The sequence below is a fragment of the Pelophylax lessonae genome (genome assembly GCF_965119305.1).
Source record: "Pelophylax lessonae genome assembly, chromosome: 5".
NCBI lineage: Eukaryota > Metazoa > Chordata > Amphibia > Anura > Ranidae > Pelophylax > Pelophylax lessonae.
Genome location: NC_138772.1, coordinates 84,751,647 through 84,776,230, shown reverse-complemented (window position 1 = coordinate 84,776,230; position 24,584 = coordinate 84,751,647). Strand labels below are relative to the sequence as shown.

The following is a 24,584-nucleotide window of genomic DNA, read 5'->3' as shown; positions in this document are numbered from 1 at the left end:
TTAATGTGGAATGTATGTTCCTTGCTGAAGAATTTATTTTTAACAAGTTATGGGTAAAGATCAGCTTGAAGACCGTAAAAATGAAGACACTTCATATAAAGACTAGTAAGCTGAAATATATAAAATTTTTGGTTTGGGGTTTAAATACGCTTTGAAGTAAATCCTGACCAGGACTAACACATGCCTAAAGTAATAGATCAATATTACTGAAATGTGGGTGCATCCCTGCGGAACCCTTTGAATCTTGGGTCCAGGGTGTTCACTAAGCTCTGAAACCCTTTACCCTGTCTTTCCTGTCAAACACCAAGGCCTCCACTGCCCATTCACCCATTGGCGTTTGACACGTGAATGACAACAGGCAAAACTCAGCTGGTTATACACTGTTCAGTTTTTTTTTTTTCATTCAACCAGCAGGCGAAACAAAAAAACTGAACCAATTCCGCGTTCTACACGGTCAAGATAGATGCGGGAATCCTCCCTACTGCGCTATTGTATTCTGACAGCATAGAGATTCCCCTGCTGTCAGAATACACAGATCAGCTCTGCAGCTGCAAAACGAGCAGCTAAAATCCTACAGTGGCTACACATGGAATTTGGCTAATTTAACAGAGACCTGACAAATTTCAATTCATGTATGGCCAGCTTTTGTATCGGAAAAGGACTCCAAAAAGGGTTTGTTAAAACAGTGTATATAAAAAGTGAACATTTTATTTTATACTTTGCCCTGTTTACACGGACTGTAAAATACTATTTGGAAGCTCCACTTTACACAGCAGTGCAGTGTTAACCACTTGCAGCCAGTATAATTTACTTATACAGGGGCAAGGTGGCACTGCTGCACTGGATCACGTACCTAGTATGTGATCAGATGAATCTGGGTCTGGGGCAGGAGCTGATCAGAAGGTACCATGGACTGGATGTCTGCCAGGGTGTTCCGTGAAAAAACCATACCCGTGAGAAAACCATACCCTCGTCACTTCCGGTGCACCTACGGAGGGTATGGATTTCTCACAGTAGTGTGTGTAATGTTATACTTGCCGCAAATACATTAAAACAGCTCCTCTGCAACATCAGTCATCTCCGCTCCTATCCCTGTCACTTCCCTCATCTCGGCTAATATAAAAGCGGATCACGGACCCGAGATCGCCGTCACGTACATTTCATACACCCGCCGCTTTTATATTTATTAGCCGAGATCAGGGAAGTGTCAGGGATAGGAGCGGAGATGCCCCATGTTGCAGCCGAACTGTTTTAATGTAACCGCCGCAAGTATAACATTACACACAGTGCCGTGATAATTTCATTCCCTCCGAGCATGCGTACTTGTGAACTTCTCTGATGTGCAATGACGTATCCGGCACTCTGAGCATGCGCACTGCTACGCTGCTCAGCTGTTTCAGACAGGAAGTGACGAGGGTATGGAATTCTAACGAGATATGGTTTTCTAACGTTACACCGGTACTCGCCGATCCTTCAGGACACAGGGAGAATGGCAGTCTGCCTACGTAAACAAGGCAGATGGCCTTTGTTAGGAGGTAAGGCATCGATCCTGTGTTCCTGCCAAGCAGTAAAAGTAAACCTCCAATTACCCCTAGTAAAAACCTCCAATACAGTACACAAGCACTGGCTAGGAACACATTTAACCCTTTGACTACCCGTTAACCCCTTCTCTGCCAGTGTCATTAGTACAGGGACAGTGCATTTATTTTTTTTAGCACTGATCACTGTAATGTCATCACTGGTTCCCAAAAAGGGTCAAAAGCGTCAGTTCGTATCAAATGTGTCAGCGTCCAAATTATCCTCCACAAAATCACAGTCCCGCTATATTACTAGTAATAAATAAAAATATCCCATAATTTGAAGACGCTACAAAACTTTTGCGCAAACCAAGCAATATAGGCAGAAAACCTATTGCCCTAAATTGATAAATTTTTTTTTTTTTTTACATTTATTGGAGAAGTAAAACATAAAAAAAAGTAAAAAAAAAAAAAAAAAATGTTTCAAAATTGTCGGTCTTTGTTTCTAGCGCAAAAAAAACCCCCAAAAAACACAGAGGTGATCAAATACCGCCAAAAGAAAGCTACTTGTGGGTAAGAAAGGACATATTTTGTTTGGGTACAGCTTCGTACGACCACGCAATTGTCAGTTAAAATAACGCAATGCTGGATCACATAAAAAATGGGATGTTTGACTTATCGTAAAATCCAATTCTCTGATGTTCATTGATGGACAGCTCCTGATATTCATAACCATTGGGTTATACTGCCCCCTACAGGAGTAGGACACTAGGCAGAAAATAATTCTGGCTACACCCATGGGCAGTCCAAGGGGGTATACTCCCTCTCTCTGCTATAGCCACTCAGTTTTTTTACAAGCAGTATCAGGAAAATTATAACTCCACAGAGTAATGGGTACTGTGTCCATCAATGAACATAAGAGAAACGGATTTTACGCAAGTCAAAAATCCCATTTCCTCTCGTTCATTGACGGACACAGCTCCTGATATTCATGACCATTGGGACGTCCCAAAAGCAGTGTTAACCAGTTCCTTACTGGGCCATTGTAAAATGACGCCGGCAGCAACACTTTGTCGATCCAGGCGGGCGTTATATGACGTCCGCCCGGATGCGCTGCCACAGAATGTCAACAGAGACGACGGTAACAGCTGATCCTGTTTGAGGAGGAGATTGTGGTAACAGTTACTGATCATAGCGCACCCCAAAACACACTGACTGCCCCCCCAATAAAGAGTACCTGTCTGCCATCAGAGTGCCCGAGTACCTGTCTCCAGCCCATCAGAGTGCCCGAGTACCTGTCTCCAGCCCATCAGAGTGCCCGTCTCCAGCCCATCAGAGTGCCTGAGTACCTCTCTGAAGCTCATCAGAATTCCCAAGTACCCCTCTGAAGCCCATCAGAGTACCCGAGTACCTATCTACAGCCCATGCCTCCTAGATTATGTGTTGGGGTGTTTGCTTTCCAAAATGGGGTCATTTTGTGGGGGTTTCCATTGTCCTGGTGTTCCAGGGCCTTCAAAAGTGTGATTGGTAGTAATGAAATTATTTGTGTAATTTATGCCCCTAGAACACCCGACGGTGCTCCTTGACTGGGAAAGGAGGAACCTGATCCATCTGAAAATGGTCCCAGAGGAAGCGGACAACCCTTTTCGAGGTCCATCTTTGAGCACAGAGTATGGCTTCCTGAAAAACTCTGTAGCTGCCAGGTGCACTAATTGCTTGGACCACATCCAAGGCATGCAAGGCAATTTCCTTCGGATGTTTAGGCCTGGGACACAGGGAAGGCAACACAATGTTTTCAGTCAAATGAAAATCAGAGACAACCTTTGGAAGGAACGACAGACAGGGGCGAAGAACCACCTTATCCCTGTGAATCACCAGATAAGATGAACGATCGGATAACACCACCAGTTCCGACACCGTGCACGCAGAGGTGATAGCCATTAAAAAGGCCACCTTCTGGGACAGCGTAAGCAGGGAAATCTCCCGAATATTTTCAAAGGGAGGCTTCTGTAGAGCTGAAAGAACCAAATTAAGTTCCCAAGGCGGCAACGGAGCACGCATTAGAGGAACCAAATGTCAGACACTCTGAAGAAAAGTACGCACCAGGGAGTGTGTGGCCAAAGGTCGCTGAAAGAAAAGTGCCAAAGCCGACACCCGCCCTTGATGGTACTCAAGGCCAATTTCTGTTCAATCCCCCGTTGAAGGTCAAGATCCGAGCCACCGAGAAGCAGCGAGAAAGAACCCCAAGAGACTCACACCACGCAATGTACGTCTTCCACGTATGATGGTAGATCTTCCTAAAAGTAGATTTCCTAGCTTTTAACAGCATAGGAATCACAGACTCCAACAAACCGCTATACTTCAGTACCTGGCGTTCATCAGCCAAGCCGTCAAAGCCAGCGACTGTAAACAGAATGGAAGATTGGCCCCTTGGGACAGCAGATCCTCCCTGAGAAGCAGCTTCCAAGGAACCTCGGCGACCAACCATACCAGATCGGTGTACCAAGTCCAGCGAGACCAGTCCGCGGCCACCAAGATGCCCCGAAACCCTTCTGCCTTGATCCTGTGTAGAAGTCTTGGCAGAAGTTTGAAGGGGGGGGGGCGTAATTCAGATACTGACCCCGGGGGGCCACCAGCGCGTCTGTGGTGTCCACCAGAGAATCCTGTGACCGAGCCACAAACCTCTGCACCTTTCTGTTGAGCCGAGACGCCACCAGATCCACCTCGGGGATGCCCTACTGGAGACAAAACTTATGAAACCCCTCCGGATGAAGGGATCACTCCCCTTGGTCCAACGCCTGCCGACTGAGGTAATCGGCCTGCCAGTTTTTCACCACGGGAATGTGTACTGCGGAGAGGACTGGAACGAAAAGTTCTGCCCACCTTAGAATGCCGGATACCTCCAGAGCTGCCAGGACACTTTGTGCCGCCCTGGTGATCGACATAAGCCACGGCGGTAGCAATGTCCGAATAAATAAATAAATATGTCCCTGAAGATGATCCGTCCAATGTTCCAGGCACAGTCTAATTGCTCAGAGTTCCAGGACATTGATCGGTAGTTTAGACAACCTGAGCAGACTTTGCTGAGGACGCCTCCCCATCCGGACAGTCTAGCATCCGTGGGGACCACTGTCCAATACAAGGGGAGGAAGGATTTGCACAGCTGGAGCGCAAGAGAATGAAGCCACCATATATCAGGGACTCTTTCGTTCCCTGGCTCAGTAAGATCAGATTGTACAGAGACTGCAAAATTCTTGTCCCATTTGCAGAGAATCTCGCTTTGCACGGTTCCATACGAGGTCCCTGCAAACAGAACCACCTCAAAAGGTAGACACCATCATCAGGCCCAGCACCCGCATGCAAGTCCAGAGGGATGACCATCTGCTGGACAGCAGAAAATTAATTGCAGCCTGCAGTTCCTGGAGTTTGTCCAGAGGAAAGAGCACTCTGGCTAAGGCAGAGTCAGACCCAAATAGTCCAGCTTTGTGGACGGAGCAGAGCAGACTTCTGAAAATTCAGAATCCAGCCTAACTCCCTCAGAGGTTTTCCACCAGATCAGTAGGAGACTCCGCTTGCAGAAGGAGGTTGTCAAAGTAGTCCAGTACCGTGATCTCCAGCTCGCGTAACAATGCTAGCACCGTGGCTAACACTTTTGTGAAGACCCGAGTAGCAGAGGCGAGATCAAAGGGTAATGCCACAAACTGATAATGCTACTCTCCCCACGGCAAAGCGGAGGAAGCGCTGGTGGCCGACACATTTTAATGTGAAGGTAAGCGTCCTTGATGTCGATAGAGGCAAGAAAATCCCCTTGATGCAAAGATGCCACCACCGTGCGAATGGACTCCATTCTGAACTTCCGCACCCGCACAAAGCACTTCAGCACCTTGAGGTCCAGAATAGGACGCACCTTGCCTTCCCCTACCTGGGAACTGTAAACAAGTTTGAGTAAAACCCCTGAAAACGTTCCGATGTTGGAACCAGGACAATCACCCCTTGAAGTAACAGGTCTTGCACCATCCCAAAAAAAGACCATGTAAGCATTCCGGAGACAGGCGCAAGATGGAAGGAAAGAACCTTTCCAGAGGGAAAGAATGAAACGCGATCTTGTAGCCTAACCAAATTACTTTGTGGACCCACTTGTCTATTACCAGGGAAAGTCCACGGGTCCAGAAACCAGCGAAGACATCCCCCCCACCCCTGATACAGATGAGGGTGCCCCTTCATGCCAAGGAGCCTTGTCCATGGTTCAAGAGAAGCCCACTCTTGATTTGACAGACTTGCCAAAAAAAAAAGAAAAAAATTGCCAGGACCAGAGATCACAGCAAGGAACTAGGTCCTTACTCCCGACTAGGCAGAAAAAAAAAAAAAAACGGAGTACCTATAGCAGAGAGAGGGAGTATACCCCCTGGGACTGCCCATAAGCATAGCCAGACTTTTTCTGCCTAGTGTCCTAATCCTGAAAGAGGCAGTTTAACCCAATGGTTAAGAAGATCAGGAGCTTTTTCAGTCAACGAACAAAAGAGAAAATTGCCTGGTCATGAAGAGGGGTAAATTTTCCCGAGGTGCAAGTAGTTAATTTCGTTGATGAAAATGAAAATAAATTCAAAATTTCTGTCAATTGCCAAACTAATGAAAATCAATTCTAATGGGGGGCGTGGCCGGCAGCCGAAGGAGATGGCCGCTTAGGATCCGAGCTCCGTCTCTCCCGGTATCTCCACCGACAGCCAAGCGACGTGGGTAAGCACCTCCGGCTCCTAATCTCCTCATAAGTCACTCGGGAACCTCTAGACCACCATGAGGAAGCGCAAAGACCGCGGGGCGCCCCGTAAACTGACGGACTTTTTCGCCACCTCTAGCACCCCGCGCTCGCAAGATGGCGCCGAGTCCTCCTTGCAGGCCCGAGGCGCCAGAGCCTCCGGAGGAGCGCAGGGAGATCACGAGCGGACCTCCGGCTCTGTCTCCCCCGCTGCGAGCAGCAAGTCATCCCAGGGGACCTCACCTACCCACAGCCCCCACAAATCGGCGCCCAAGAGGTCTGAAAGCCACAGATGGGCAGGAGATGAGTGGGCGGGGGAGGGGTCCCTGAACAGCACGCTGGAGTTCTATGAGAACTTTAAAGACTTTCCTACTACAGGGCAGCCTCTCACAGATGCCACTATGAAGGAAATGCTCCTCACTATTAACGGCGCTTTTCACAGGGAAATTGTGGCCTGTGTCAATGTAATTAAAACCGATGTAGTTGAACTCGGGGGCAGGGTGGACCATTTGTAATCCAAAATGGAGGAGTTCACGCTAGCGCATAATGAACTAGTTGACTCTCATAACGAGAAGGATGATGACCTGGAGGCCCTAAAGAGCAAGATGGCGGACCTGGAGGACAGGGCCCGCCGAAACAATGTTAAACTTCGGGGGGTCCCGGAGTCTATTCCCCCGTCAGAACTGAGGCCGTATGTCCAAGCCATGCTTTTGGCTCTGATGCCTGACACACCTGTGACGGAAGTAGTGGTGGATCGGGCTCACCGCTTGCCAAAGCCGCAACATCTTCCAGACAAGGTACCACGGGATGTCATTGACCGCATCCATTTTTTTCATGTCAAAGACGATCTCATGAGGTTCGCGCGGAAGCATTCACCGCTGCCGGACCCGTATCATGATATATCTGTCTACGCAGACCTGTCTCAGTTCACCATGGCGGCGAGGAGGAAACTAGTTCCCTTGACCAAGCTACTACGGAACAATAAAATTGCCTATTCCTGGGGATTCCCTACCAAGCTGCTCATAATCAAGGAGGGCCGCACACATGTTATCCGCTCAGTGCATGAGGGCTTTGCGCTGACTAAGCAGTGGGGAATTATCCCGGAGCAGCAGAGCTCACCGCCGAGTACAGATCCGCCAGCTCGACTTGAACCTGAATGGCGCCGAGTCAACAGATGAACTTCGGGTCCCTTCCAGTTGGCCCCGATGGTTCTAATGGCCTGTCCCTTTTCCCTGGAGGTCTCTTCAGCAGATCCAGAGAGGTTTTAGGGGGTCTGTCTGTTTCCCTTTTTTTTCTCCCTGACCAACATGCTGGAGTTCAAGGGGTATCCGGGAGGCCGGTGCTATTACCCCCCTTACCACTACCTGCGATTGAATCGCATGATGGAGTTTACCCCAAGCTTTTGGTTTGTTACCTTTGTTACTTCCATGTTTTGTTCTATTTTGTTTCTTTCATTTTTTCAGTCTCTTTGCAAGCTACTTACACCTGGAAACCACTCACCCTGTGACCAAGGACTCCCACGGTTCAATTATACCAGCGAGGACAAGTTGCTCAGTTCTGAACTTATTCTACATGGACTGCAGGTACTGTGACGGCCACGGCCTAGTGTTGCCCTCCAATTTAGGTCTAGTCGCTGATGATGGGAGACCATTCATGGTCCCCAACCATACCTTGCAGAGTCCTTATTTCTGCATATATATTGGACGCGGCCACTGCAATGATCATTACGGTATTATTTTAAATGGTTATTCAAATTGTCTCTATTAACGCCCATGGACTGAACAGCCCGTTCAAACGTAGGTCCCTCTGGAGAGAGGCTCGCACCCTCAAGGGTGATATTGTATGTGTACAGGAGACCCACTTTGCACGATCAAACCCACCTAAATGCACGGATAAGGCTTATCCACATATTTGTCTCTTCTGGGGACTCCAAAAAAAAGGGGGTGCTCACCGCAGTTAAACATTCCGTGGCATTTCAGCTGCATGAGGTGGTGTCAGATGAGGCAGGTCGATACATGATATTGATCTGCGACATCAACAACACTACATATACAATCGTAAATCTTTATGCCCCGAACAAGGGCCAGATCAAATTCTTTAAAGCATTAGTCAAGAAGGTGGATCGCGTGAAGAAAGGTCTAACGGTGTATTGTGGGGATTTCAACTGTGTGGTGGACCAGGAACTAGATTGTTCTCCAGCTCAGGGACGTGCAAGGGCTACTCTGCAGCGGTTCTTGCATGCCTCTGACCTGTACGATGTGTGGCGTTGCTTTAACTCCACGGAAAGGGATTTTACCTACTTCTCGGCCCCTCACAAATCTTATTCACGGCTGGATTTGTTTGTGGCCGATTTGCAATTTTTGAGGGCAGTGGAAAATTCTGTGATACATTCTATATCATGGTCTGACCATGCGCCGGTTTCGGTGGCGGTCTCGGAGTCTCACGTGACAACGCCCGTGCATTTGTGGCGCAATAATGTCTCTTTGCTCCGGGACCCCGCTCATAGGGACCGACTGGGTGGTCAGATAAGGGACTACTTTGGGTACAACGACACCCCTGGGATTGATGTTTTTCACTTGTGGTGCGCTCATAAGGCGTTCAAGAGGGTTGCTCATTCAGCAGGCTTCTAGGGCTAAAAGAGCAAGAACGGGGGCGCTTAGGGCCCTAATGGAGAAACTTAAAGCACTAGAATCAGCGCATAAACTGAATCCGTCCCAGCTCTTGTTGCGAGACCTCACGAACTGTAGACTGCAGGTTAGAGCTAAACTTATGGAGGAACATCAATACCTCCTCTTTCGCACTAAAGCGCGGCATTACTCTCAAGGGAATAAGTCGGGGAAAATGTTAGCTAACTACTTAAGGAAAAGACAACAAAAAACTAAGCTGGCCTCTATCACTGATCCCGTTTCTAGTAATCAGGTGCGACACCCTAATGAGATCGCTAATGCTTTCTCGAGTTACTATACCTCGTTGTATAATCTTCAGGATGATGTGATTACCCCACAGCCTACAGATTCCCTTATTGCTGACTTCCTGGATACCCTTCATCTCCCAGGGGTTACGGACCATATGCTGCAATCCCTTAATGCCCCCATAACCGAAGAGGAGATCCAACTAGCCATAGCTTCTTTGCCCTCCAATAAATCCCCGGGAGCGGACGGCTTTTCTTCAGAATACTATAAGGCCTTCAGTCAGGTTCAAGTAGGGTGTTCAACGCCGCTGTTCAGCGCTCCTCCTTCCCCAAGGAGATGCTCCAGGCGGTTATCGTGGCACTTCCAAAACCTGGGAAGGCGCCAGATGCTCCTCAGAATTTTCGCCCCATTTCCCTTTTAAACACCGATCTCAAGCTGTATGCCAAAATACTAGCGGTCAGACTAGCTGAGGTAACTCCTCACCTGGTCAAGGCTGACCAAGTTGGTTTTGTGAAAGGGAGACAGGCGCCGGATGGTACCCGGAGGATGCTGGACCTGGTGCAGATAGCTGAAACCCGGAAGGTGCCCTCGGTGTTCCTGACATTGGATGCTGAAAAAGCGTTCGATAGGGTTCACTGGGGGTACCTTAGAGCGACACTCACTAAATTCGGGTTGAGGGGGAACATCTTCTCGGCTATCTCAGCACTGTACACCAAGCCCTCAGCTAGGGTATTTACATCAAGTGCTTTATCATCTAATTTCAACATTACAAATGGGACCCGTCAGGGGTGTCCCCTTTCCCCCTTGATTTTCACTCTGGTTATGGAACCTCTGGCTGAGGCGATTAGGAGCGACCCCAATATATCTGGGATTTCGGTGGGAGGTAGGGATCACAAAATCGGGCTTTATTGCGGATGATGTGATCCTGACCTTAACTTCCCCTGTAAAGTCATTGCACTACGTACAGCAACAGCTAGACAGGTTTGGGACAGTCTCTTACTACAAACTCAATGTCACTAAGTCCGTGTGCTTACCACTCTCCCTGAACCCTCCGATCTTGAAGTTCCTGAAATCAAAATATCCTTTTCAATGGACTAACAAGTCCCTTACGTATCTGGGTATCTCCTTAGTGGCGCCGACATCCTTAACGTACCAGACCAACTTTGCTAAATTACAGTCCATTATTGCGGGGGACTTGCAGCACATTGCGTCCTACGATCTTTCCTGGATGGGCCGCATATCTGCCCTTAAAATGATAGCGCTCCCCAAAATATTGTACTATTTTAGGACGCTCCCTATATCGTTACCCGAATCCTTCTTTAGAGGTATGGATAAGCTCTTCCGAAAATTCCTATGGGAGGGCAGGGTACCTAAATTGTCATACTCCACGTTACTTAAATCTAGATCGGCGGGGGGGGTGGGCTTCCCTCATCTTAGGTCCTACCACTCTGCTGCCCTTTTGGACCAAGCGAAAGCTTGGTTTGACCCAATTTCGGACAAACTATGGGTGCTGTTAGAGATGGCAATGGTGGCGCAGCGAGATCTACCATCTCTGCTTCAGGCCGCATTGACGAAAAGGGAGGTGCACATTCCTAGCCTGTCCTCACTGCGGGCCACACTGGGAGCTTGGGGGGAGGTACAGAGGATGGAGGGAACCCCGATAGCTAAGAGAGAATTAACACTGGCAGCCTATCAGTTCCTGCTCCCCTCCCTGAAAATTCCGAGGACATCGTTCCCGGATACCTTCACATACCATGATGTCCGTGGGCAGGTCGGAACCCCGTCCTCCTCCTTTCATGCACAGCTACACCATTACCACATTAAGTTTCCCAACCCGATTATTGAGGTGCCCTCTGAGATCTGGGACTATTTGCACAAAGAGTATCGTAAAACGAAGGGGTTGTCGTGGTTCTACCATCGTCTGCGCCTCCAACGTGGATGGGTCAAGTCGGCTAGTATGGTGGCCTGGGAGGGCAACCTTTCAGTGGCATTTTCGGAGCTGGAATGGCGGCTGGCTATTCGCTCCTTTTACACATTTACGCATTGTACTAACCACTGGGAGATGGCTCTCAAATTTCTCCACCGTAGTTATCTGACACCTGTGAAGATGGCTAAGATGTTCAAAGATGCACCAATCTCATGCTGGAGGGGGTGTGGGGGTAAGGGTACACTATTCCATCTGCTGTGGCAGTGTAGGAAGCTGAGAGGATATTGGGCAGCGGTGTTTGCACTACTTATCTCTATAACGGGAATTTCGCTGTCCATGTCCCCAGCCCTAGCTCTATTGAACTTGGGTATTGACAAGGTTCCACGACCGTTTCGTTGTGTGACCTCTCACATTCTTACAGCTGCTAGGATGTCTGTCACCGCGGCGTGGAGGTCTGTTGATGCACCCATGGTGACAGATGTCATAAATAGGGTTAGAACCCACTAATCCTATGAACAGTTCTTTGCCAACTCCAACGATAGAAGCCTGCTGTTTGACCGCGAATGGAGTCCTTGGTTGCTAAAGTACCCGAGCTGAGGGGTTTTCCTCTTGCTCGGGCTTGATCTTTACTTGATCATATTATTAATGATGACATATTTCCATTTGAGGCTGATGTTTAGATCATCCGGTTGATGGTCTCTGTGTTCATCTGCGTGGTTATTGCAAACGTAATGTTCTACAGCATGCTAGAGTTAAGGTTCTTTGTGGACGCACCTCTTGTTAGCTTCGGGAAGCTCTGGGTGTACGCCGGGGGCGGGGTCCCAGCTCCTGCGGGGGTGGGGGGGGGGCGCGGGACCACAGTATTGATCCCCTTGGGGGTGGTCCGGGCGGCCCGAACCTTCGGCTCAGCGCGGGGGGGATAGGAAAATGTGAGTGCGTAACATTTACCCACCTAAACTTCCACTTTCCTCAGAGCTCCAACTGTCTGTTAAAGCCCCAGCCCCCTGACAAGCTATATTGGCTGAGAGATGTAGGCTCCCTCTGTCTGCCTGCTGCCTGGGAGTTATGGAACAATGCCCTGCAAACCACCTGGTGAGTTTTTTCCCCTCCCAGCAATTTAGCAGTGCTTTGCACTGTGTAAAACAACAGCCTCTGCAGACCAGTTCTCTGCCCTGTGTACTCCCTCACTCCACTTTACTTCCACATCCACACTAAGTTATTCAATTTTTTTTTCCTCCAGTAGTATATGAAGAGTTTGGACATGCTAGAGAAATGCTTAAATAATGCATTAAAAATTTAACTAAACCCATTCGATTTTAGTAGACTAAAATGTACTGGAGATTTTAGATTCCTAAAATACGACTAAAACAATTCAGATGACTAAAGCTGAATACACACTATACAACTTTTGTTGGTAGATTTCCATTAGATTTACCTTCAACTATGTAGTGCAAGGGCCTGCCTGATTGCATACAAATTGAAAGTGTTTAGGTGTGACCGCATATTATATGGTTTTGGTAAAATCTAAAGGAGAAAAAAATCAAAAGAAAATTGTATAGGTGTATCCAGCCTAAAAACTAGAGCTGCACGATTCTGGCCAAAATGAGAATCACGATTTTTTAGCTTGGAATAAAGATCACGATTCTCTCACGATTCTCTCACGATTCTCTGTGTAACAAAAAAAAATTGGGATAACTTTACTGTTACGTTTTTTTTTTTTTATTCATTAAAGTGTATTAATTGCGTTTGAAAGACTGCTGCGCAAATACAGTGTGACATAAAATATTACAACAATCACCATTTTATTCTGTAGGGTCTCTGCTAAAAAAAAATATATAAAATGTTTGGGGGTTCTAAGTACTTTTCTAGCAAAAAAAAACTGATTTTAACTTGCAAGCAACAAGTGTCAGAAAAAGGTCTAGTCTTTAAGAGGTTAAACTTCCTTTCTCCCTGGCAGAGGGAAGGAAAAGATACAATGTAATCATTTTGTTTATAGTTACTGGGAGACTAAGTGCCTGTTCACACTGATGCGGCTGCGGCGATCGCATGTAATGTTGGAGCGCACTGCTCCTTCATTACATGCGATCGGCTGTGCGGTGCGAGTTTAGCCACACACTTTGTATGGCTAAATTCGCACCGCACCCGCAGCAAAGATGCACAGGACCCTTTTTTGCAGCCGCATGAGGATCGGATCGAACAGCGGTTCACACTTGTGCGATCCGATCCTGTGCGAACTGCAAGATCGCACTGCGATATGCGATCAAACTGGGGGTGTCATTAAGATTACATTGACACCCCCAGCGTATCGCATATGGCAGTGTGAACTGCCAAGGGTGCGTTTGCGATGCGGGAACAGGCTGCGAATTCGCAGCCTTCCCGCATCGCATAAGTGTGAACCGGGGCTTAATGCTGATAGGCGTTTGCGGGAGGAAAGATACAATGTAATCATTTTGTTTATAGTTACTGGGAGTTTTCCACAGCTGTTTTCTCTGCTCCCTCAGCTATGCAAAGAATCGAGCATATGTCAGGTTTAGATCGTCAGGGGGGGTGAATAGAGATCGCGATTTTCATACGATTAATCGTGCAGCTCTACTAAAAACTAAAACCAAAATGGCACTTTAGTCAATAGACTAGGACTAAAAGGCTGCAAAAGCTCCAGTCATACACAGCAAGTCCCACCTTTCATTTTGTCAACTAGGATTTGCTGGAAATGGAGGCTAGAAAGTGACAATGGCTCTTTGTTGAAGTTGGGGGGGGGGGGGCTGTTTTTTTGGTTCTGTGTCCAAGGTCCAGAACCGATTAAGTCCATGACAAAGTATTGTTAAGCAAGCAATGGAAGTCTCCATATATGTGCATTGTGTTAGAATTAAAGCTATGGTGATAAAATACTCATCCCAATAGCCCTGCTCCTGGAACCCATGCTAGTTAACACAATGGCAAGAACAGATGGCATTCCTAGCTTTGCACTGAAGTAAACCATATTCCTGTGCATTTTATGTAGATGCAGACATAGGAGTCCCCTTTAGAAGTACCTGGGTGTTCTCCTTTGGTGAAGTCTCAGAGTTCTGTGATGAAACGGTCCTTCTCGATTAAAACCTGAAATAAAAAGGAGAGTAGTAAATATTGATTTTGTCAGATTGTACATAAAATCAGGAAAAACAAACTTTTCTTTTAAAAAGAAATATGCAAGTACATAAAGAACTCGGTTAGGCCATGTTCCCAGCTTTACTGACCATCTAACTCAATGCATTTCTAGACAAACCGTTTTTTCTGACCTCTGAGGGATTAGGCACTTTGGCCTTACAACAGGGCCATTCTGCGCACCCTACCTGTTACCTGCTAATCCTGTTAACTGGCAGGACTGATCCTCCATGGCTACACACATTTAAAAGGCCTGTTTCACACAGGCTTTAGCTTGTATAATCTTGTATATTTGTATTTATTTGAGCTCATTAGTCCACCCATTGTGGGAGAGGCTTGCACTAGAAGTCATGTTTTTGTGAGTACATAAAGACCATCTACCTACATTCCAAATCCAGCTCTAAATGAGGTGATACCCCTCGAAACCCGTCAACTCTATTTGGACGCATCATTCCACAACTGTGAATAATCAGCAGACCAAATTGAGTGCAGCATCTGGTGGACTTTTTACACGTCGCTTGACATTTTAACCTGTTTGCGAGTATGTGTATATATTGCTTTTTATAATAAATGGTCGCAAACGTAATCTGCTAGGCTGGTGCGCCCTTTGTTTTTTTAGCGTTTCATTTGGGTTTTCCCTGACCTGTTGGGAGTGGCAGCACAGCCGATGTGGTGGCCGAATCAGTGGAGACATATGCTTTTAATCAGCCGCATAGCAACTTCTGAAGCACAGGATAAGTAGCTTTTTAACAGTTTCAAATGTGGGGCTCCAGCAGCTGAGAGGCACAGAATCCCTTGCACAAAGCATCACCACTAGAAGTATTCTTACCGATTTTTCAATATGGTTCCATCCATTGAGGAAAGACAACTAAGGAGGACTTCCCTGGATAAAGGGTTCACAAACAATATAGACTCCTTTGAACAACAAATCAGTATAAACTCCACCAAGCCATCCAGCAACAACTCTGACCTTTACAGTCGTGAGGATGAGATGGTGTCACCTTTTTATAAATTGAAACATGCACTTGAGAGAAATCATCCAATGGTGGGATATACTTCTACTACAAAAGTACTTTGAGGTACAGAGAATCCCCAGAGGCCTGAGGATCACCAAATTATGCACTTTTTTTTTTTAGAAGAGGACATAAATAAGGAATGGATCGATGAACTAAGAAAGTGTAATGGACTCTGGCTTAATCTCATTATCAGAGAGGAACCATGAAAAAATGTGTTCTGTTATTTCCAACCTGCAGGAGGAATGGAGTTATTTTCATTTGATGACTGGGATAAAAATGTTAACAAATTTTGTCTTTTGAAACCAAATTAATCAGGAATAACTGGACTATTTACGAGGCAGGGAGTTCAGTTGGAAGAAAAAACATCCAAAGTGTTGACAAGGATCATGCCACAACCCACCACTCCTGTAGAAAGTTGGGTGGGGGGGGGGGGGTGTTACATGCATCTATTGTGATTAAGCCCCAACAATCGACGAAAGGCCATAAATGCAGATCAAAGAATAGGTATCGACAGAAGCATGACTTCTCACTTCCAAATAGGGCAACAAGTAGCGCAGGTCATTCCAATGACTAAAGCTAAGAAATCTTCATATCCCTCCTCCAATCAGAAGGAACGTTATCACTATACTAACACTGCCAAGTTGACCAAATCACTCACAATCTCAGGGACGTGCCCCCAAACATAGTCGATCAAGTGGGGCCCCTAAAAACCCGCTGCATGTGCCCACCCCGTGGCACATGGTCCTATGGTTCAACATACTACTGCTCGTCCCTCTACACATGGCAACACTTTCCATCACCCCTATCCTAGTACAGGATCATCAAATACGGTACAAACACCCACCAGTCCATGTCACAGTGGGGGGGGGGGGGGATACTTTAGATCAGGATATTTAAATCAGGAGGCTGCGAGTGCCAACACACCCACAGCCTCAACCAAGAAGAGAAAAGGTACACAAAACAACCCGAAAAAAGGAGAAAGTGCACAAGAAGAGGGAGGAGTGGCGGAGCAAAGACACACAAAAAGAGGGAGGAGATCACATCTGGCCCTAATACCATCAACATTTATAATCGCTCTAGTCCTGTGTTTTCCAAGGCAGAATTAGATTAGGAAAAGGCCTCAACTTTGCACCTCCTAATCACCCTAATCTATTTGAATTTTTTGTTGATTTAAACAAATTTACCCGAAACCTTACAGTTAGATACTATGCCTTAAAGAATAACCGATAGTCATGCCAGAAACCCCATAGCACTAACGGGATCCAGTGGTGCAATATCAAAAGGAATTTAAGACCTTATTAGATTTGGCTCTAGGAAATTGAGTACATAAGGATGAATACTACCTTCTGTATTTAAAAAAAAAAAAAAAATCCAGCCAAGCCCTATTTTTATCATATCCCCAAGATCAATAAGGATGATAAAAATCCCCCCGGAAGACCCATTATAGCAGGCATCGAGAGCTTTACTAGCAATTTTGGCTGCTGCACTGTCACTTACAGGATCTAGTTCAGAACCTTCCGTCTTATGTCAAGGATTCCAGCCATATTTTGGATATTTTATCTAACTATACATGGCAGGAAGGGTACCGATGGCTCTCATTAGATATGACATTGTTGCATACTTCTATTAAACATGAGTTTGGTTTATTAGCTATACAACATATTATATGTAAAGAGCAACAATTCCAATACAAACAAACCCAATTCCTATATGATGGTATTCAATATGCCCCAACTCACAACAACCACTTCTTATTAATGGGAAAGCACTATAGACAGACGCAGGGCACTGCTATGAGGGCCAGGGTCGCACCTAGCTATGCAAACCTTTTCATGGGCAATTGGGAACATCACTACACCTGGTCCTATAACGCGTTTGGTGCGAACCTGGTCCTATATGCCAGGTATATTGATGTTCTGATCATGTGGGATAGTACTGATGTGCAACTTGAGGGCTTTCTGGACCATTGTCAGAACAACCCATATGGCATTCGTTTTAATCAAGTTTTAGACCGCAACACTTTTCTAGAGCTAGAGTTGAGGTCAGAGTCAGATGGGTCCATTCTTTCTAAGATGCATTTTAAGCCCAGCGCAGGCAACTCATACCTGCATGCCAACAGCAATCACCACCCGCGTTGGATTAAAAATGTATCTTTTGGGCAATTTTGTAGAATCAAGCGTACTTGCACTCTCAAACAAGATTAAATGGAACAAGGTATTCTTAAAAATAAAATTTAAGGATAAAGGCTATTTGGATACCCACATAGAAGAGGCGTACAACAAATACCTACTCCTATGCGAGAGTTCAAACACCCACAATAACATCCATAATCAAGATTGAGGGAGTAGTCAGGTGCCTAGGAAGCATGGAACAGGTCAATTTCTGTACTCGGTTCAATAACAAGGCCTGGCAAATGCAGCAATTTTCCATAAACACTGAAATCATTAAAAAAAGATCCTATCCCAGGCAGCCAGATCCCAAACAAGCCAAACTTTATCTATAGAAAGCCCAGAGACTTGAGAAGCATAATTGCTCCTAGTAGATTACAGAAAACTAAGAAATCCCCTAACAGCCAATCGGACCAATGGTCTTCATTTTTTGACCAAAAGGGCAACTACAAGTGTGGAGTCAGGAACTGCGGCACTTGTAGTTTTATTTGGCATCGTAAGCAAGAGGTTCAAGGAACAGATGGCAAAATACTCGGCATCAAACAATATTACCTGTGGGACCCCTTACGTACTGGTTTTGTGTGGTTTACTGTACGTCGGCCGGACATCCCATCCACTCAGGGTATTGGTAATGGGAGGGACAAATATTCAGTCCCCCGGCATTTTAAAGAAAAACAAAGAGGATCCCATTGGTATGAAAATTTTTGGTACTGAAGCCATCACTGACGAACTAGACAAGGGGGGAGGAGATATCAAACTGTGAAAAAGAGAACGTTTCTGGATCTTCACCCTTGGCAGTCTGACGCCCAAAGGATTGAACAAGGATTTAGAAGTACATAATCTAGTAAATTAGCTTTGGGTTTCCAGATATTCTCTTCCTTTATGCCCGGCCAGGACTAAAACATATCAGTGATAGAAGTTAGGTTCCATGCTCTTCATGTATTAGGGTGGCTAGTCACTGTCCGTATTGGCGTATAGTTTTAATTCCTCTCAACAATAGTGGCAATAGGATTTTTAGTAGGACATGCAATCTTTTATATATTGTAATTATAGATTTATATACAGTTTGAGCTTTTAGGACTCAGCCAGGTGTCATCAGACTGGCGCCTGGAACGCAAAACGTGGCCATATTCTTACGATCTGGCCGGTGTGCGTTCCAGAAGTCAACCTGTCAGACCCCACTGTCAAGGGTATCATCAGGATTGTTGCCTGAAAGTACAGTCTGGTTCCATATGCACCCCAGTCAGTTGGACATTCTAGATGAGTAACATTGCAGCTCACAGATTCACCTGCCTTTAGGAAAAAGGTCTGAAGCCAAAATATTTGTTTTATTTTAAAATCGTGCTTCTGATTTTAGGAATGAATATAGGTGCATGTGCATTTTTGAATGTAAGGCCTATTGCAGGAGAATTACACACCTACATATTATATATATATATATATATATATATATATATATATATTTTTTTTTTTTTTTAATCTCATTAGCCCGCCTATTGTGGGAGGGGGGCTTGCACTAGAGGTCACATGTTTTGTGAGTATATATAGACCAGCTACCTGCATTCCTAATCCAGCTCTGAAGAGGGGATACCCCTCAAAACATGTCAGCTCTATTTGGAGGTATTATTTCACAACTGTGATTAATCAGCCAACCAAGCCGAGTGACCTTCGGGTGGCCTTTTTACAATTTTTTATAATAAATGGTCGCAAAGGTAATGCGCTAGGCTGGGGCGCCGTTTGTTTCTTTTTAGAGTCTCATTTGGAGTTGCATTCCCATTAGGATCAGTGTTCAACATTTATAAACTGGAGCCGAATAGTACTTTAAAAGCTTTAATAAAGTTTCCTGAAAGCTCCGCAAATGCTTGCTGCTCACACTGCCCTTATAAAAGCTGAAGCCTGTGTGAAAAAGGCATAAGAATCTTTTGGCCAGTTCAGTGACCTCATGGATCCCTCTTCTCCTTCAGTTGCATTGGGGGCAGTCCGTATTTTTGCACTGAGCGCCCCTCATGCAAGTACTGTTCAGTGCAGTAGTACACCAAGTCTGTGTGATCATGCTGCCCTCGAATAGAGGTCAGTGAAAACCTGGGCTCAGGGGAAGTGGATTGAATGATATTGGTCATCATTTAACCCAGAAGACTGGGGTATTAAGTGGTAAGCCATTACTGTAGTGGATGGATCTGGATCGAAGGTTAGTTTTTTTTTTTTACTGGACAGTTTCCAACATGTAAGTTATATTACCACACTTGCAAGTTAACATTGCACTGTAAAATTACTACTAACAAAAATAAAAAGAATATGGTCCTGCTTAAATCATGACCTATATTTGAAGAGGATATAAACGTTGTGCTGGTATGTTGCTTTATATTTGTACAACAGGTAACAGGTCACTGAGAATTGTGTCACTGTGAGAGAATGCTGGCTTTGGAAGCCAAGAGATGATAGAGCAATGACAGCAAACCAAGGCTGGAGTCTACACTCCATTAGGATAGGCTCATGGGACACATTTCTGTGCTATGATGGAAGTCAAATTCTTAGTAACTATATTAAAACTGCGTTCTCAGCATGGACATTTAACCTCTGAGCCAAGACTTGGGATAAAATAATTATTTCCATAATGAGGCTATCTGGAATTTATCGAGTCACTCAAACAGGCAATTTAAAACCACATGCTTGTATATTTAAAATGTACACTTCAGTCACACTGGGAAAGGTAGTCTTATGTATACAAAGAGTACAGTCTACCTGCTCAGTGCTCATTACATCATATGCCTGCTGGTGACCCCCGACGGTGCTGGCCACAATAATCAAATGAGCTCAGCTGAGCTTATAAGTTAATAGGCACACTGCTGAGCTTTGTCGGAAGCTTGACCGGAGGGAGGGTCGAATTATGCCTGTAGGCTCAAACACTCTAAAGTACCTGGGCAGATTTGGCCTAGCCATAGACCTACTGTTATTTTCCAAAAAACAAAACGGCAGGGATAAATCTTCCACCCTTAACAGGATTCACAGACACTCATTGCTGACAATGGTTTATGTACTTGAGTTTATCTTCTACACAGAAGGGTAAAGCATTGGAACTTGCTAACAGGGCAAGGATGAGCAGCAAAAGGACAGGCAGGAAGTAAAAGCCTAGACTAAGCGCTAACAGCACTCAGTCCCCCATGATGGCATAAAAAAGATGATCATTATTGTGAAACTTAGTTCATGCAAATAATGTGTGCCAGTGCATCTCCGCACTGAAAATCTATAAAGAATGCATTAAAAAAAAAAAAAAAAGTGTGTGTGTGTGGGGGGTTGGTACAAAATGTAAGCCAATCCAGGCAAGAAGTGAATACATTACTGTTGGGATTCTACTTTGCCAATCACATTTCAACGTTAATGCCTGAGATTGTTTACTTTCAGCACAGGCATTTATTTTATTATTTTTACTATCAGGCAGAGTTTGCAAGTATGGTGATCCAGCATTACAACAGGAGTGTTCTAGCATCACCAATATAAAGAAAAAAAGGAGATGGGTTAACCCCTTTGCATTGCAGTTATACCTGGATGAAGAACTGAACTGCTTAGCAGGGAGGCTTTGCTCCCTGGAAGCATCTCAACATGTCATTTCCAATTCTGAATGCAAAGTACTTCTAAATCGTTATCACAATAAACATACATCAGGTTTAGGACACAATTTGACTGTGCAAGATGTTAGACATTTAAAAATCACTGACCATTCATGACTAACGACTGGCACATCACACGCCTCCATTTTGGCCTGTCTGGAATTTAGCTAGATGGGACAACATTCAATTTGGAACTAAAGGGTTATTATTAGTTCACACCAGACCCATCAATCTCCCTGTGTGACGTATCACTATGACCTTCACCTATGGACAGCTGCCAGAACACAAACTATGCATCAGCTTAATGTCCCACTTTCCTGCACGCCTCTACGGCTTCATTCACAAAGCTTGGTCACTCTTCCTTTCCTTCCTACGCGGATTTCATATGAATGGCACATCAACAACGTCATTCTTTGGATAGGGCAGGAAAGGGTCGGGAACCTCTTTGTAATTACCGCCATCTATTTCCGTATTGAAAGATTTCCCCTCATTTCCTGTAAGGATATGAAGTGATAGAAAATCTCTCCAACAAGACACAGAGAAAAAAAAACATGTTTAGAAGAGTGAGGTTGTACTAAAACTCAGATAGACAATGTTTTTTGTTGTCTGTGCTCTGCCCCGATAACCATACAACCCATTTCTTGTAGAGTCGTCAAAGGGACAGGAAGGGAGGGGAAAATACGGGGCCACACACAGAATTATAAACCTAAAATAAGTGTTCGGCCTGGTTCACACTGCCACGACTTTGAAGCCAACATCCCAGCGCAACTTGCATACAAATTCTTTATAGAAGTCAAGCCAAAGTCAGGCCAAAAGTAGTGCAGGAACCTTTTTCCAAGTCGGAGCGATTCACGTTGCTCCTATTAGAAAAGTTCCATTACACTTAATAGGGTGCAACTTGTGATGCGGCATGTGCTCTCAAAAGTCGCATGAAGTCGTGTGAACCGGGCTTTAGGGTTCACGCACACTGGGTCCTAAATGCCAGTTGTTTTGGCAGAAAAAGACTTGTATAAAGCATTATTGTGCAGGCGTTTAGGAGTGTTTAGCTTTATTCCTGCCAGAAAACTCCCAAAAACACGGAGCTCAAAATCTGCCTCTAAACCTCCTAATGTGCATGGACACATAGGAGAACATTGAGCTGCTTCTACAGGCAAAATGCAAAACTCCTGTAGGAGCAGCGATATTTAAGCTCACTTTGCATGGACCCTTAAACTCTTTCCCTCACTATCCAAGAAAATGGGGTGGAATTCAGGAGACGTGACTGGGCTTGCATACAACTCATGGGTATTCACACCTATGCGATCCGATTCATGTCCGAACTGACAGTTTACAATGCGATATGCGAACTGATCTGGGGTGGGGTGGGGGGTGTTAAATTTGTATCGACACCCCCAGCAATTCGCATATGGCAGTGTGAACTGCCTGCGAGTTCAATGCGATGCAGGAACCCGCAGTGGATTCGGGGTTCCCGCATTGCATATATGTGAAACGGCACGGACGCTTGTAAAAAAAGAAAAAAAAGTCTAAGGCCTCTTTCACACGGTCCGCCTCCGTAGGCGGATCCGTGTTGCTCAGCGGGGATCGATCCGCGATCCCCGCTGAGCCGGCGGATGACAGCTCCGTCTCCGCTTGCAGAGCGGAGAGGGAGGTGTCTCAGCCCCCGCTGCCCTCTATGGGGGACTGGATGAGAGCGGACCGCCTGTCCGCTCTCATCCGATCCGATCCCTGAACGGATGGAAAAAAAACTGAATTTTTGTAAAATCTTACCTGTAAAATTCCTTTCTCCGAGTCCTCCGACAGTCGCCGCCTCTTCATATTCGTCACTAATGGGGTTATTGACCTTTGCTCCGTAGGAGTAGCTAGGCAACAGAATATATTAATATCAAAGCTTTTAGCATATCCCACCCCCAGGGGGTGGTCCCCTCAGTCAATACCTCCCTGCTTCCTGCATTTCCAACTCAGTTTCAGTAGCATAGCAGTAGAGTACATAAACAAACCCCAAAAGAGGGGCGGGGGCGGCGACTGTCGGAGGACTCAGAGAAAGGAATTTTACAGGTAAGATTTTACAAAAATTCCATTTTCTCTTACGTCCTCCGACAGTCGCCGCCTCTTCATATTCGTCACTAATGGGGACGTCCCATAGCAGTGTAGACATGAGGGGTGGGAAAAAAGCAGCCGCGCCTAAAGCAACGCAGTACCCACATCAGAGAAAGGAACCTTACCAAAAGTAAGAGAACCAACTGGGCAACAGGAAAACGTGCTCAACAGGAGCAACAACCCAGGAAAGAACAAGTAATCTAGGGGTAAAAACACCCCAACAGCCAAGGGCCCAAACAAGGGACCCTAAGGCACTGCCGCACTAAGAACTTTACGGCCAAAGGAAGCATCTGCCGATGCCTGAACATCCACTTTGTAAAATTTCGAGAAGGTGTGAACGGACGACCAAGTCGCCGCCTTACACACCTGGGCCACAGAAGCCTGATGACGATAAGCCCAAAACGTACCCAGAGACCTGGTAGAGTGCGCCTTCACAGGAAAAGGAGGAACCTTCCCCCTCAAAGCATAGGCTTCAAAATCGTCTGTCTGATCCATTTTGCGATGGTCGCAGCCGACGCCGCCATGCCCTTCCGAGGTCCCTCAGGAAGGACAAAGAGAGAATCCGACTTGCGAAAAGGATTCAGTCGAGGACAGGTAAACCCTGATCGCCCTAACAACATCCAAGGAATGCAAAGCCACCTCCTTCGGATGCTTAGGCTTCGCGCAAAGCGAAGGCAGAACAATATCCTCATTAAGGTGAAATTCCGAGATCCTCTTCGGAAGAAAAGACGGGTTAGGTCGCAAGACCACCTTATCCAAGTGAATCACCAAATACGGAGATTTGCAGGACAAGGCCGCCAGCTCCGACACCCTGCGAGCTGAAGTGATCGCCACAAAGAAGGCAACCTTCTTGGACAACAGAGACAACGAGATCTCCCTGATCTTTTCAAAAGGAGCGTGTTGCAACACGGACAGAACCAGGTTCAAATCCCATGGAGGCAAAGGCTCCCTCCTAGGAGGGACCAAATGTCGCACCCCTTGAACAAAGGTGCTAACCAAAGAGTAAGACGCCACAGGGAGTTGAAAGAACGGCCAGCGCAGAAATCTGACCCTTAATCGTGGACAACGCCAAACGCTGGTCCACGCCCGTTTGAAGGAAAGCCAACACTCTCGATACAGAGTACGAGCGAGGGGAATACCCCCTGGACTCACACCAGGCAAAGTAAGCCTTCCAAGTACGGTAGTAAATCTTCCCCGAAGAGGCCTTCCTAGCCTTGATCAAAGTGGGAATGACCTCAGGGGAGAGACCCCTATCCTTCAGGACCTGGCTTTCAACAGCCAGGCCGTTAAAGCCAGCGACTGTAAAGCAGGATGGAATATCGGTCCTTGAGACAGGAGATCCTCTCGAAGTGGCAGACGCCACGGAGCGTCGACCGCCAGATTCACGAGGTCCACGTACCAAGACCGGCGAGGCCAGTCCGGTGCCACCAGAATCACCGTGT

General features: G+C 46.1%; 1 protein-coding gene across 1 annotated transcript in view; it reads right to left on the bottom strand.

The window, feature by feature from the left end:
- Positions 1-24,584, bottom strand: part of SVIL (supervillin) — a 314,402-nt gene that overhangs the window by 276,009 nt on the left and 13,809 nt on the right. Inside the window, exon 2 of the mRNA XM_082259451.1 lies at positions 14,145-14,208. Coding sequence (XP_082115577.1) covers positions 14,145-14,208 — 64 coding nt within the window. The remainder of the gene's footprint in view (positions 1-14,144; positions 14,209-24,584) is intronic.